Below are 15680 nucleotides of genomic sequence, written 5' to 3'. Positions count from 1 at the left end.
CGCGATGTCGCTTTCTCTCTAATATTATATTTTTGCTTTTGTTTTCTTTTTTGCAATCGCGCCATTGTTGCCACGAATCGACGATAATGCGTGTAATGTCGATTGGATCTTGTTTGCGCTCTGCAGATCTAACTGGCCGAAATTCACGAGACAATTGTCTGGTAGCGTTATGTACTTTTGTCATCTTACAAGAAAGGATCGGTCTCTCTCTTTCCGTTCTTCGTTTCGTGTTCTCCTTGCTTTCTTTTCTATTTTTCTGCGTTAATTATTAATTAAAGACAAACACATTAAGTAGATTGTTTCGTTACGACGTTCCGACACAGAACGGAAAGTACATAAATTAACAATAAAGGATAGAAAAATAAAAATTATATATATATATATATAATCGACAATAATATATATTTTTATAATATAGTGAAATTAATACGTTGTGTATCTATATTTATATATATTTGTGTGTGTGTATATATATATATATATATAGATCTGTATATATATAATTATATATATATATAATCGTCAAGTTTTAATATTTACAATATACGTATTGGTATTCGGTATTTCGCGGACCCATGTATATGTGTGTGTCTGTGTTTTTCGCGCAATGTGTGCTGTGCCCTCTTAAACTATCTAACTTCTCTCTATCGCACCGGGCTATGGCAACTAACGTATTAATGGCAAGTACTTGCTGACGGAAAAATCGAGAGTCGATGCTTCGGGTGGAGACGGTACTTGTGGAACGGAGCGATCAAGGAATCGCGACGAAACACTTAATTGAAAAATGCAAAGGAAAAAGAAAGAACAGAAACACGACACGTATTTCCTCAATAATAATATTCAACAAAAATTGCTCGAATATGAAAGGAAAAAAAAAAAGAAAAAAAGAAAAACAGACGACAGATGAGGAAAAATCATTTTTCTTGTTCAAATTAATATTTTTACCTTTGTCGTTATTTTTTCTTTCTTTTCGTATTTTCTTCACTTTATATCGCTCTTACGAGACGTTCGAGTATATAGCATTTTGAGTGCTCCAGCACTTGCGTGTTGCGAGACTTCGACTAGCGAAGCGCACTAATTGCAGCTAATTTAATTAGCTCGACGATCGGGCACACGCGATTAACGTAATCGAGCTCATGTTGGCTCACACTCGTTGCTTTTGTTCCGCGGAACTCTTTTCGGTGTTGCGAGCATTGCTCGCAGCCACGGCCCCGGAATATTCCCGTTTTTTTTTCTTCGCTCTTTGTCGCAAGATCGTGTGATAAACAAGATATTCGCACTGCTCCTATCATTACCGAGGCTTCCCAAGAGCGAAAAACGCTGATAACTATCACCGCTATCACTATCATCATTTTTTCATCATCCTCATTGTTATCATCATTATTATCGCCACCACCACCACCATTATCACCGCCATTATAATTTCATACAATGGTTGACAAAGTTCTGTTTAACGTCAGCGGTGGTGTGAGAATGAGATGAAATAAACGAGACTGCTATTGCTGATCGAGCCTTATCGCTAATACATTCAACAACTAGAAACGTAAACGCGCGCCGGTGTCGTGCTTGAGCCGAACGTGAGTCTCGACTTGTCCTGTATGTATATGAGTTTTTATATGTGTGTCTCCTCTCCTTTGTGCAAACCTATTTTTAACTACCTTTTGCGTCTTTTCCTATATGTGCACATGTATACGTGTTTCCTTTTGCCTATCTCTCTTTTTTCTTTTTTTTTTTGCAATTTTAGGTCATGAAGGTGTAAGCCGTAAACGCGTATGCTCTCGAATAGGCGAAGTGTGGAAGCAATCGGAAGTTATTACGAGTCCACGATTTACTGCTTGTTTGCCGCTCGCTTGCTTACTTGCTTGCTTTGTCCTACACATATATATGTATATATATATATATATATATATATATATATATATATATATATATATATACACACACACATATACATATACACATACATACATACATATACAATTACTGCTGCAGAAACAATGTTCACGGTGTGAAGAGTTATTCGATATACTCAAAACTATATGGGGAAAAGGAATTTGCCGAAGCGACGAATTTTTCGCTGTCTGCGAATTTTGTCGACTACTATTTGAACAGCAAAAATACACACATTGAGAACAGTGATTCTGCACGTTGCAAATAACTTTGCTATAACATATTTTTTGTCCGTTAATAAAGTTATACGTTTTGCACGAATGTTTTTATGCCCAAAGTCATTCAGTAAAAAATCTTATTTTTTACCAGCTAGCTAAGTGTTGTTCTTTATCTTAATATTTTATATATATATATATAAGTAAAGAAATCGCGATTACATACGGTAACAAATTCCCTTTGTGTTTCTATTGCGCTAGCAGCGTTAGTTCTGCCGCGACAGCAAATTTCTTTTTCTCGGTACGCAATGGAGGAGATTGAAAATCGCAGAGAAATGCTGCCTTTCTTATATTCCTAGGAGGAAAACAGCTCGATGCAGATATAATGCTAAATTTATACTTCCGACAGTTTCCGATCGTTTTATTCTCGTTTCTAGAACAAGAGACGAAGGATAAACGCGCACAAGTCTCCTTCTTTCGCCCCAGTAAAATAAAGAAAAAAAAAAAAAAAAAAATAAAGAGAGAAAAGATATCCGTCTACGTGCATGTATATATATATATATATATACACACATACGTATATATACATACATACATATATATATATATAAATATATATAAATTAAAATAACTAGGTTCAAGGATATAACACAGAATGTCCAATGATCAAATTCGATCGATAATTTATACTATCCGAACAGGTCGACAAATAAATTTCGATAATTACAAATATATTGATAGAGAACGACGTAACTTTGATCGATAATTTCGATTTCACGCTCAACGTGAAAAAAAAGATACAAGAACGACAAGAAGCGCTTGAGAACGTAGTTTAGGAATAGGATTGAGTTCAACTTGTATTCATGTGCTTCGACTGATTCGATGAGAACCGGCTGTTGTTTCACTGAAATCGAATCAGCATTATTAAACATCGTGGACTCATTTCGTAAAGCACTTGCTACGATTAAAAATCGATCTGATATGGATGCGGTAATACCGAACTATACCGATACAAAATGTAACTGAAACTTCTCAAAGTACATTCGAGCCAATATTTTCTTTTACTTACAAACATAACAGCATCAACACGTGCATTATAGTAAGTAAAAATTTATATACATATACACATTCACTTGTAACAATACATGCATTGTTGTAGTTACGTTTGTAAGGTAAACACTACATGTACTTTTCATCTTCAGATACTTCCAAGTATTCATGAAAAATTCGAGAACATGCTACAGATAATATTGAAGATATTGATAATACTGAGTGTACTCGATCCTATCTCTAACGCAGTCGGTGTCGGTGTGTCGCAGCATGTGTATGCATATATGTGTATATGTGTGTCTTGTTACGCGTCGCACCGCTACATTCTTCCGCAATATTCTCCGCTTTGAATATACGACAAAAAAATATCCATGAAAGAACGTTAAACAAAACAACAGATCGTACCGTGTATCACTCGAGAATTCAGATATTCAATACCTTTTACATTTAGGTTTAACGTGAAGCGCATGAGAAGTGCCTTTGTCTCGATTTTAAACGTTTATCTTCTTGCACTCGGTTCGCACATTTGTCGGACATCATACGTGCAACAGCTCTGATTACGCTGTGTATAATACGACATCGTGACACGTAATACTACGTAATTCTCGCGGGTCGGTAAGCACAAAGGCAATTTTCATACGCGCCGTTTCGCCGGATGTGACATATAAAAGAACTACATAGTACGTACAATAACGAATTACGTCGTAAAATTATGTCTGTCGAACAAAATTCACAGTAATGAAGTCCGATGAACGACAGTTCGTTTCCTTTCTTTTTCTACTTATCTATTATATGCATAGAATCACTCGCGTAAATAAAGCGGATTCGGGTCTAAAATTATCGCTAATAGGCGCTTCCTTGTTTCGCACGGGGGCGCGCACGCCGCTCCCGGAAAAATTACAATTACGATAACTCGATTAGACTAAGATTTTAGCACATTTAACGTAATAATTAAAAAAATCGGATTATCTTGAAAAAGTCGAGATTACTTCTTTTTTTAAAAACTGTTCCTCGGACAGTACATCTCTATTTTCGAATAATTATTAATCTCCTTTGTTTCCCCTCCTCTTGTTGTTTTTATTTCACTGGTATACACTGTCGTACAGCGGAAGTGCACGCACTACTTTTCTTCCTCTCGTCCCCATCTTGGTTTGAATTATTTAACTTTGAACATTTATTCTCCCATCCTTATTACGCACTTCGCCCGTGAGGCAACTTAGGACCGTCACAATTCACCACGCGAATAATGGAACCGTTACGCGTTAACTATGAGGTACATTTACATAAAAAAAATTAGCAGAGCGTTATAGACGTTTATTCTCATTTTGATTATTCCACCTGTGAGTTTTATATTATCACATATTTTAGACATTTGTTTCGGTATGTCTTACAATAGATCTTCAAGTTAGTTTTCCCCGCTTCGTTTAACTCTTCCTCACCTCTCGTTTACCTCCTCGAGATTTGTACCGCACAGATTTGTGACAAGTTCATCATCGTCAAAGTCGCACTTGTTTTTCTTTCTTTCGTTTTAGCGTGTTAACGATCGTGACGTTCCGTGACGTGTTTTGGTTTATGGTCCTTTTCATTTGTTAATTTTTCATAATGGTTTAAACGTTTTTAAGTTTCACATTTCCGGACGAGCGTGACACTCAACACGCACTACTTGTATCTCTCTTTCTCTCTCTCTCTCTCTTTCTTTCTTTTTATACACTGGCATAATTATTAGTCTCCGCTTATTAACTGCTGAGTGCAAACTTTATTTATATACTTTACGCTTTTATGGTGTTGATGCTTCTGCTCGAATAAGTAGGTAATACAATCAACGAGATGCTTACCGCTGCTTGTTCGATATACACAATTTACATTCCAGACACACTGTTATTTATTCTTGAACTTATATTTGCTTTAACTATGTTTACCGCGGCTTTCGTTAGAGTTTTAAGCAGTTCATTAGAGCATCTCGATAACGAGATACGTTGAGTGTCCTTATTATGGCGTATACACATGTTTCTCCGTTCTTCTCGTTTTTACACAGTTCAGCACTGCACTTTTCTCGTAATACGCAGATTTTCGATTTTGAGACAGAACTTCGATAAAAAGAGCCACGTGAAAAGTTCGATTTACGATTAGTCTAGCGTTTGCGTCGTTTACACATTTAAATTAATTTGATATACCTAATATTATATCGTGTCATATAATTATACGAGGGCCTTCTTCGTTATTTTATTACTACCGTTTCTTGGCGTTTCGATTGCTGAGTTCTTTATTTATCTTGGCGCGCGTCAAAGAAACAATCTTCCTTTCTAATAATCTCTAACAAAAACTCATTGTAGAGCTAATAACATTTATAATAAAATTTATAACACACAAAAAGCATCAAGCCAATGGTTTCGTAATTTTAAATTATAGAAAAAAAAATATATATATATTCAATCTATTAATACACAAAATAAAGTTGTATATAAATTAGCCGATATAGCCAAATAATTTACTTATAAAAAGGATATTTGTTCATAGAGATAGCGCAAGAAAAAGTAAATAAATATATCAATTGACAATTTATTTTTGAACATAAATTATTTTTTACTGCTGTGATGAGAAAAGATCCTTTATAGGGGGAGGGAATTTCAAACACTCTTTCATAGAATTAAAGAATTAATTTAAGAAAAGATAGAAAAGAGTGGAGAAAAAACAAAAGTAAATTACTAATACGGTATTGCAAAACGTACTCACAAATAACAAATATACGACCGTGAATATGCATTTGTAAATATATTAAATTTATCAACAGGTTGTATATTTTCCTGTAACGTTTTTAAGTAATAAAACGAGAAATATATATTATATGTTATCTTATATAAATCAACGTAATTAAATGTATACTTCCATAGAAAGAACCGTAGTCTACAAGATAACTTTTTTTTAAATTGAGGTATTTAAAAAGGCATATAACACAATTGCAAAAATAAATAATAAATTATTAACCAACATGGGATCAAAAAACTAACCTTATACAGATTATTCGTTCAGCAATATTTTTTATCTTCCTTTGTGCACAAAATAATTTGTATAAACATTTTGTGTATAAAAGTATCGAAGTGAAATCACGGAAAAATGGACACGAGATATTTCCTGTATCCAGAATGTCATATCAGAATGTCAGAAAATAAAACAAAATATCCGGCAAAGGACCCATTTTTAAACAATATGTTACCCCAACACTTTTATAAGAAAGAAAAAAGCATCAGCAAAATAAATTGCTTATAATTTTTATCAACCCATAATTGAGTTTGGCCCATGTTGATTAAATATTTGAAATATCATATGCTTTTAAATTCCTCGACCGTCCTTCACTAGATTATCTTGTATTTCATTGTTATGTATACAAATTCGTCTACGAATGCATAATCGGAATCGTTATCCGTTATTCGCGGACGTCTTTTCGCTTAACACTAAACGATGATAAAGCTGATAGAAAGGGACAGATACGACAATCCCGATAAGTGGACATTAAATAATATCAACAATATTAACAAATTTTTTTCAAATAGTAACAATCGCGTTTGACGTGTATAAAGCAAATCGAAAATCGCAATAAAGAACTCGGCAATGGGTCACTGCGTGCTCGCGATATAATGGACTTACAGTTCTAACGCTGTTTGATTGTTTAAATTATATTAGGTTAGTTCCTAGTTGACCATAAGTGTGTGCGATTCCATGGGCGCTGCACTGTCGTATAATGTATCCGTGTCTTGAGTAGGCTCACCCTGTAGCTGACACTGATTGCTCAACGTTCCGGCGCCACAATCGCAAAAGAATCTACAAATATTAACATGTGGTTGTAATTATACAACAGTTTTACGTCAAAATCTACGTTTTACGTCAAAAACGTGTTAATGCAAATAAATAACATGTGAAAAGAGGCGGGAGTCTTTCTCTCTCACCGATCGTGTCTGATGAATTCTACGTCGTGGCCAGCATGACAAGTTCTTATACAATTAACACATATTGCATTGCGATCCGTCGTGTTGCACGTTTGACAGCGGTAAAAGTCGTGCATGGGAAACGACGTGTACGAGGAGATTTTATACAGACATTGGCCGTTCCCAACCGCCTTCTCCACTGCGTCTTGGTTGTCATATATTTTATTGTCTAAAAAAGTGAGAAATTTTCCGTATATGTTTTCGTTTTGCGCTTCTGTCTCTACGCTACCGATACGCACAGGATAAGGTAATAGCTCTGTGCGTCGTCAAAAAGGGAGACGGAATATTTACCTCTAGTCGTCGGTTGCACTCCGCTCGCCAAACACAAACCACCGAATCGATTATTGAATATTTGATTGCTTTCCAGCGTAGCGGTGGCGTTATTGGTTATTTCAACTCCAGCTGCCAATCCGTCGAAAATCCGGTTCCTCCTCAACACGGGATGAGATTGCGTCGAAATGAGCACACCTGCTTGTGCATTGCGAAATATGTCGTTCTCCTCCAGGATACCTATACCGAGATGCATGGAGGAACGTGATAAATGCGCCTCAAAAAACCACATACTAAATCCAAGATTTAATTTGTTGATACTAAATAATTGTTTTTCAACCGTGTCATTTGCGGTTGATTCGATTCTTTAATATAAATTGTGCCACAATGAACGCGAGAAAGCGTCTTGTCGTATGAAAAAGAGAAAAAAGAAATGGTTAATTGAGATGAATTATACATTATTCATCAAAAGATCTTATATACATTGGTTATGTAATACATATTATTGGTCGACCGTGAGGATCGCGTATCGTTACTCCATAAAGAGAATACCATACCTTTGCCACCGTTAAATATACAGATTCCGCCGTCTCGACCGTCAAATATCTTATTCCTCTTGAGAGTAGGGTTGCTGTCCGTCTTAATCCAGACGCCAGCCATCGCGTTATCAAAAATCTCATTTTGTTCGAGTAATCCTAAGCCACTATTATACACAAGAACACCGCCGTTCTGCCCACCCCATATCTTGTTTCCACGTATTACCGGGTTACTGCCAGTCCTAGATTAACAGGAAACGCGCGTGCGTATTCAGCGGTTCTTAGCGCTAGGTACGCGCTCACGCTGGGACCCGGCACCCGGGACTCGTTAACAGGACGGGTCTTTAAATTACCTTATTTGTACTCCTGAATATAAATGATTGAAAATATCATTGTCCTCCAACTTTCCGTGGCCGTTGTCGTAAAAATACACGCCGACCTGCTTGCCACTGTGGATGCGATTTCTCCTGAGCACCGGCGTCGAACCGGTCGTTATCCAGACTCCCGCCAAGGTGTTTGCGTAGACCTCGTTCTCCTCGATCAAACCCTGGCCTTTCTCGTGCACGTAAATACCGCCGTGCTGGCCGTGGTGTATCTTGTTGTGTCTGACGATGGGGTCCGAGTTCGTCCTGATCTGTATGCCGGCCAGGGCGTTGCCGTAGATGTTATTGTGCTCGATCAGGCCCCTACCCTCGCCGAATATGTACACACCGCCTTGATGGCCGTTGTAGATCTCGTTCCGTCGTATGGTGGGGTTCGAGTTCGAGGTGATCCACACACCAGCAAAATTATTGGAGTGGATTTTGTTATCGATAAATTGGCCCAGACCGTTCTCGTGGACATAAATGCCTCCCGTCTGGCCGTGATGTATCTCGCAATGCACGACGGTCGGGTTAGCGCCGGCCTTCACTTCGAACCCCGCTATCCGGTTGTTGTGTATGTCGTTCGCTTCGAAATAACCAAGACCATTGTCGAATGTGAATATGCCTACGTCGCGACCGTGGTGGATGTGATTCCGCCGCATTATTGGGTTCGCGTAGTTCTTCACCCAGATACCGGCCAACGCGTTCCGCGAGATTTCGTTGTCCTCGTAAGTGCCTTGAGCGTAATCAGTCACATATAGACCCACGTTCTCACAGTCCGATATGTCGCAGTTCTTCACCACCGGATTGGCTCCCACGCCCGAGACGCAGACCGCTGCACCGACTGAAAATTGAAAGCTTAGTCTCAGTAACGTTCATGAATTGCTTAATTCAAATGTGGCACTCACACGATGCTCTAACTGTTATTACTATATCTTGCAAATTTCGAGTGGTTACGTAGTTGTTGTGTCATAAATCTGGCTTTATAGTGTTATCGCGAATTCTACTAAGCTTCTACGATCTCTCTTTATCGCGAAGTTTATAGATCAAATTCGAAAACATAAAACACACACCGACGCTCGAGCTTCTGATGATGCAATGATCGACGGTGGGGCTGCAATTCTCGCCAACTTCCAAGCAATAGTGCTTATGATGCGGCACAGTACTGGTGACGTCGGGGGTGAATTTCAACGTGAGGTGACCAGCGTAGGCGCGTTTCGCGCCCTCCACAAACATGACGGTCGACTCGCTCTCACGCTCCAGTATGACAGACTCGGCGACGTTACCGGGCGCGGCGCCTATCAACGCCACATCATTGTCTATAACGAGGAATTCACCTCTGTATGTACCGGCATGCAAAAACACCAAATGCTGAGGCCCTTCTTCGATCGCCTGCGAATTGTTGTTGCTGCTGCCGCTGTTGCTGCTGCAACAACCTTGCCCGCCGGCGGTCGTATTGGTGCCGCCGGCCGTGGCGCCGCTGTTGTTCCTATACTCGTCGACATAGTCCAGCGCGCCCTGAATCGTGTTGAAGTGCGGAAGATTACGTCCCTTGAACTTCAAATCCTGGAAGCCGGGCCTCACGTGAACACCCCTGTACAGCTGCCTGAAGCTCTCCTTCCACGGGTTGGGGTAGTCGGACTCGTCCGGCGAGACGAACTCGAATTTGCACGGCGCGGGATTGAACAGAGGTAAGTCGTACTCGTAGACCTGCTGGTAGAGTGACTTCCAAAGCTCCGTGTCGTTCGCGATTGTTTGGAAACGCTTGCAGACCTGCGACACTCTGCACAGGTCTTGTTCCATAAGATAATTGAATATTGTGAGCAACACCTCGTCCGGTAGCTCGTACTGAAGGTAGTGCGCCGCTGTGTTTGTATTGATACCTGTCGCCAAAAGGAACTGAAGTTAGAACGAGAATAATCGCGAAATGAAGTCAAATATGTATCACTCGAGACGTAGAAAGCTCGTGTGCTTTATTCTATCACTCAAGGATGTAAGGACTTTTATGCACATTTTGTTCTGATACCGAAGGAGACCGACTTTCATTGAATTCTGATTAAATTAATCGACAATTAACTCTACTGGCATAATTGCTAGCGTCAAAAATAAAACACACACAAGAGAAAAGGCGTTTGTTATCGAAATAAGAAAACTCTCCTGATAACTTACACTGAAAATTGTTATTCCGATAACGTAGATACTAATTAGTTTTGTTCCGTTAACGTACACACAATTATTAATTTCCTGGTTACTGTTGAATAACAAATTACGCAGTTTGAAATCGCCGTTGGCAATTCCGCCAGTAGATTATCGATCGGTTTAATCGGAGTTCGGTGAAAGTTATCTTTCGATTTCTCAATAAAAGTGCCACTCGAATGAATTTACGATGACGACACGACGACGATGTCGACGATGCATTCGCCGTTGTATTAATCCTTCACCCTCCGAGTGAATTTTTGTCGACTTTTAACAATCACTCAAGATGCACCTTCTGTGGATAACGAGCACGTCCGTCTCGGTCGTTTTCTCGCAGGTAGGGACGAGCAACCGAGGGTTGCGACGATACTGCTACCACCCGATGGTGGTAGGGCAGAACTGGTGCCGGGCGCTGGGTCCGGATGAGGTGGGCTCTTGCGTCTCAAATCGTAAGGCGACGAGTGCGAATGAGACGGAGAGGGTGATGGTGCAGCCACACCGGATACACTAGGAGACGAGCCTCTTCCGCCATTTCCTCCGCCTCCTGCACCCCCGCCACTGCCAACTCCACCCCCAGGTAGCATCTGTGGGTTTGGCGATGGACACGGCAGGTCGCATGGTTCGGCTAGTGAAAAAAGAAAGAAACACAATAGTCGTGAAAAAATCAAGAAGAGGTAGCGACGATTCATTCTCTACCGTGAAAGACCTCGACCTATGACAGAGGAGGGAGAGGGGAGCCAATAGAGTGCACGTAGACGAAGAAACAAAATGAAAGCGGAATGAATGATGAACGATAAAAATCGAAGTTAAAGACGCTTATTTGATCAACTTTTGATCAACATAAGCAATGTGTTAAATAATCGTAGCCGATCATGTGCACACGTGGCCTCCTCGCTCGTCTATGTCGTGAAACATACGGTACGTCAAGGGGCGTTAGAAAAATTTGCAAATCGTGACCTATGTACATATGGTGCCGCACCATTTGCGTTATGTTCTACAAACGTTGAAGTAGACGGGTGTATAAGATGTGCGAAGCTTGTGACGTTGTTATCTACATGTCGAACGAGGAATCTGTTAACAACGTAACAACACGATGCGACCGTGTATCGTGATATAATTGTTGGCATTATGTAAACCTAATTACAGTTCAATATACGATCAAATTATGAATAATTACATAATAATAATAATAATAATAATAACAGCAATAAATGTCGATATCGATTTTGTACGCGTGTGTGCTGTGTGTATGTGTGTGTGCGCGCATGTTCTTTCCGTAACGACACGCTCTTCGGCGTAGCATCGTTGCGAGAGCAAGACTACACATCAGGGCGCGGTACATTTCATTTCACTCCATTAACCACCATCTCAGTCGGCAATTCGCAGCGATCGCGGAAAATTGAAATTTGCATCGTGTGCCAAAGTACAAGTTGTCAAAAGGAGATACACGCCGCATGGCCGACGCGTCTCTCTCTCTCTCTCTCTCTCTCTCTCTCCCTCTCTCCCACTCACTATCACGAAAATTATCGTGCGACGAACACAATGATACAAGCGGAATCGTCACGCGGCGCGTTCCGTGGCGTCGTAAACAGCGCGCCTTGACGTTTCACTTTCTAGCCGGTCAACACTGGCGCACGCTCGTGGGATCCATGGGATACGCGGATTCCGGGCCGCGAGGATCTCTCGATCACGTTTTCGGGTCACAGCAAGTCCTCTCGCGAAAGTGGAGCAGGCACTAATTCATCACCACACAAAACGCACTATTGGCGGATGGCGCCGATATATCGCGTAACAGACGTCAGCCTGCCTATCTCTCCTCTCCTTTCGCTGCCCCTGCAAGAAAGATCCTTTAAATATCCTACTTTTATGTGGAAATTTGCGTGTGTTATTTGAGTAATCGTGATTTGGAAATCTTTCTCACGAGCACTCGACGAAGAGTTGAAAGCACTATAGAGTTTTATCGCGTGATGTAATTTCTACTCTTATCTAATGTCGCTCTTAAGGACACCCATACTGGGAATACTCTTTGAACTCGCCGCGCGGACGAAAGTGTGCGGGTTTAATCGGCTCTTAATTGTTTGTACAAAGCATCGTATCACCCATTTCTCCGAAGAACCGCAAACACCAAACGCGAAAGAATCGCTCGGCGCGGACGAGAAGGCAACGAGAGTGAAATTTCCTCGAAGACGCGGCCACGAATGTCAATTTCGATCATCTGAAAGACGCTTTATTCTTCGCTCTCATCATCCTCTTGCTCTCTCATTTCCTCCTCTTTTTTATCGTCTTCTTTCTCCGCTTCTCCTTTCACCCCCTCCCGCTCCCCTCTCTCTTTCTCGCGGTGCGCTGGAAAATTCGGGCTCCAATCGACGTATACTTGGCAAGTTGTGCTGCGTTCCAGCTGGATCGCTGGTGATTCGGGATCGAGAAGGAAGGAGAGAGAAAGAGAGAGAAAGAGCGATGAGGGGAGGGGCGAGGAGAAAGAGAAAAAGGGAAAAGAAGACAGTGGCAGGAAGGCGGGGACGGGGTTCTTTGGAACCCACATTCCGAGGGATTGATCGCGAAGTTGAGATCGAGATCGATACAATCGACTCACGACGACGTATGGCATACAAGAGATACAAAAGCGAGCGTTCTCCGAACGGAGCGAGTCTTCGTCCTGTCGCGATATTGTATTACAATAAGGATCGTATTCCGTGAATAGTACTAACGCGAGGGTCGTTCAACCCTTATTACATTATAGCTCTTGAGCTACCGCCCGCAGTAGCAATGTACGATTATGACAAGCATCATTTTCTCTTCAGGGTCTCGTTAGATTAATGTTACCCTAACTTTTACCGATCGCTTTGTACTCTCGTGCGTCGCCTTATGGTTTTCGTCTAGTCCTGAATCTATGGTCGTTTGTACGTTCCGGAGCATCACGTGGACTCGTGTTATTGCCCCGAGGCTGTTTGAATGAATGTCGATATGCAAACAGCTACGATTAAACCGCTCTCTTTGTTTATCTGTACTACGAATAGCGCTACGATCTGCAAAAGCACAGTTAAGCAGAATTAGTAAAGCAAGAATTGCGATCATTGGCACGAAGAAGGTTCACAGTCGATGATGCAAAAATGTACAACCGTCGATGCGTGGACTAATTCGACTTTCTTTGTCGCTACGGCTACACGTATGGTTAGATCAGGTCTCCAAATTTTGCCACTGAAAGTTCGACAGCTTTGCCACTGAAAGTTCGATAGTGTGTACTACTAGGCGATTCACGTGGTACTAGGCGATTTAAATTGCAGTACTGAGGTAGTACCTGTCTGGCAAATGACAGCCAAGATTCATAAGTTCACAAGTCTCCTGTCAAAATGAGAACTAGTACCTCGTAAAGAACCAAGATTCTACAAATGTGCAGAACAGTCTCTCTTGCATCACATACAGTTGCAGTTGCCACTCTCTGAGAACGTTAGATTTCTTCACTACACTAAAATTCTACATAGAGTTGCATCTAACAACAGTTCTGTCCTCTATCAGTTACGAGTCAGATATCATCAGACTACCAACATCAAGTCCCAACTTCTTGATCTCTGATTGTACCTTTGCTTGTACATTTACCTTGTTACTTCAGCATGCATTCGACAAAATACACAAGGCTGTCCCGTTTAACAGCTCTCCTGTCTGAAGCGAGGCAAAAACGTGTGAAATCGCTTCGAAGAGGTAGAGAAAGAGAAAGAATCGCAAGAGAAGCATGGAAGGATGCAGTTCTAAAGAGCCTACAGCTGCGGACCTTACACTTATGCGCCTAGACAAGAACATTAACCTCGATTTCCTTGAGACGTACGGTCGCTCGATTACACACGCCTAAAACGTCAATCTCGCGGTCGATCGCCATGCACAACACCTCGCCTCCGCATTCAGCTCCGCCACGATCCCGGAGACGAGGAGAGAACGAAACTTCGGAAGGCTCGTGTGTGTGCCCCCGTGTGCATACCGCGTCATCGTTTCCGCGAACTGCGCTGGCACCTCCGGGAGAAATTCCTGCGCGATGGACGCCCCTTGATGAGGTGGCCCGCCGAAGACGAGTCGGGACGAAACGGAACGTACGATGCGGAATGTACGCCAAGAGGTTCGTGCGTGCACGTTATAAATCGCGCACGGAGACAAAGACCCGACGGAGATGGCGGAGTGTACGCTCTCCTCTGCGACGCTTTCGGCATGCTGTCGTACCGCTGTGTTCTCGACGAAGACATTGGTGATGTGATCTATGGGCGAGCTATGAACTCCTGGACATCGGATGTAGTTGATTCTGTCTCTCCTATTGTCTCTCTTTTCCTTACGCCCCCTCTCTATCTCTATCTCTATATCTCTCTCTCTCTCTCTCTCTCTCTCTCTCTCTCTCTCTCTCTCGCTCTATCTCACTTAGGCTCACATCCTCTCTCGCTCTCACTCGCTCGGTCTCTCTCTCTCTTTCTCTCTCTCTCCTTCTCACTCTATCCCTCTTCGTTCGTTCGTTCGTTCGTTCGTTCACTCACTCGCTCGCTCGTTCGCTCGTTCATTCGCTCGTTCGCACGCTTACCCGAAGTGGTTCTCGATGGCAGAGGAATCCTGTTTGCGCCTTTCCGCCGCGATCTCCGCACGTAGCTGCGCGACGACGTGAACGACGCGCTCGGCATCTTTCTGTCGGCGGCGCTCGGCGGACGTCCTCGTCTCCGTGTCTGTTGCCGTCGTCGTCCTCCGCCTCCTCTTCTTCTTCTTCTTCTTCGTCGTCCTCCTCCTCCTCCTCCTCCTCCACCTCCTCCTCCGCCGCCTGTTCCTCTCGCAGCTCCGCAGCACTCGATCGGCGACTTCGCGTACTCCCTCGACTGCGAGGGTGCGCGAGGACCGGCGGTACCCCCCCGCCCCGCGCGCGGCAGTAGGGCAGCCGCCGCAACGTAGGGCCGCGCACGCAGAAGCTGCCAAAAGCTTAAAACACACTACACAATAGCGACACTACCACCGTGCACGGCGGCCATCTTGCTGACGGTCGACGAGTAGGACTCTGCTTGCCGACTGGTGGCCCAGAGGGCAGCCGCCAATCGGACGAATATCTGCTCCGTGAGTGCGTGCTGTGCGTGAAAACCCCTCCCCGCCCCCCATTCGACTCGCACGACCCACCGTTCACTCGTCACCCCTCTATCGCCCGCTGCCGCTACACGG

General features: G+C 42.4%; 1 protein-coding gene across 1 annotated transcript; it reads right to left on the bottom strand.

Moving 5' to 3' along the window:
• Positions 1-2763: 2763 nt before the first annotated feature.
• On the bottom strand, positions 2764-15626 carry FBXO11 (F-box protein 11). Its single transcript, XM_011143646.3, has 8 exons — positions 15061-15626; positions 10795-11127; positions 9380-10189; positions 8298-9150; positions 7966-8186; positions 7430-7648; positions 7100-7307; positions 2764-6974 (listed from the first exon to the last, which is right to left on the bottom strand). The coding sequence occupies exons 1-8, from the start codon at positions 15155-15157 to the stop codon at positions 6845-6847; spliced, it is 2871 nt and encodes a 956-aa protein (XP_011141948.1). The 5' UTR covers positions 15158-15626; the 3' UTR covers positions 2764-6844.
• Positions 15627-15680: the final 54 nt, after the last annotated feature.

The sequence above is a fragment of the Harpegnathos saltator genome, unplaced genomic scaffold, assembly GCF_003227715.2.
Source record: "Harpegnathos saltator strain DR-91 unplaced genomic scaffold, Hsal_v8.6 scaffold237, whole genome shotgun sequence".
NCBI classification, from domain to species: domain Eukaryota; kingdom Metazoa; phylum Arthropoda; class Insecta; order Hymenoptera; family Formicidae; genus Harpegnathos; species Harpegnathos saltator.
Note: the sequence above shows the minus strand (reverse complement) of the source record. Positions and strands in the feature narration are given on the sequence as shown.

Excerpts from the sequence above, each read along its gene's own strand:
- FBXO11 (XM_011143646.3), bottom strand. The coding sequence starts at position 15,157 with ATGCCGAGCGCGTCGTTCACGTCGTCGCGCAGCTACGTGCGGAGATCG. Across the intron at positions 10,190-10,794 it reads GTGCTCGTTATCCACAGAAG|GTATCAATACAAACACAGCG; the intron begins GTGCATCTTGAG and ends TTTTGGCGACAG. Across the intron at positions 7,649-7,965 it reads TATATTTAACGGTGGCAAAG|GTATCCTGGAGGAGAACGAC; the intron begins GTATGGTATTCT and ends ATCTCGGTATAG.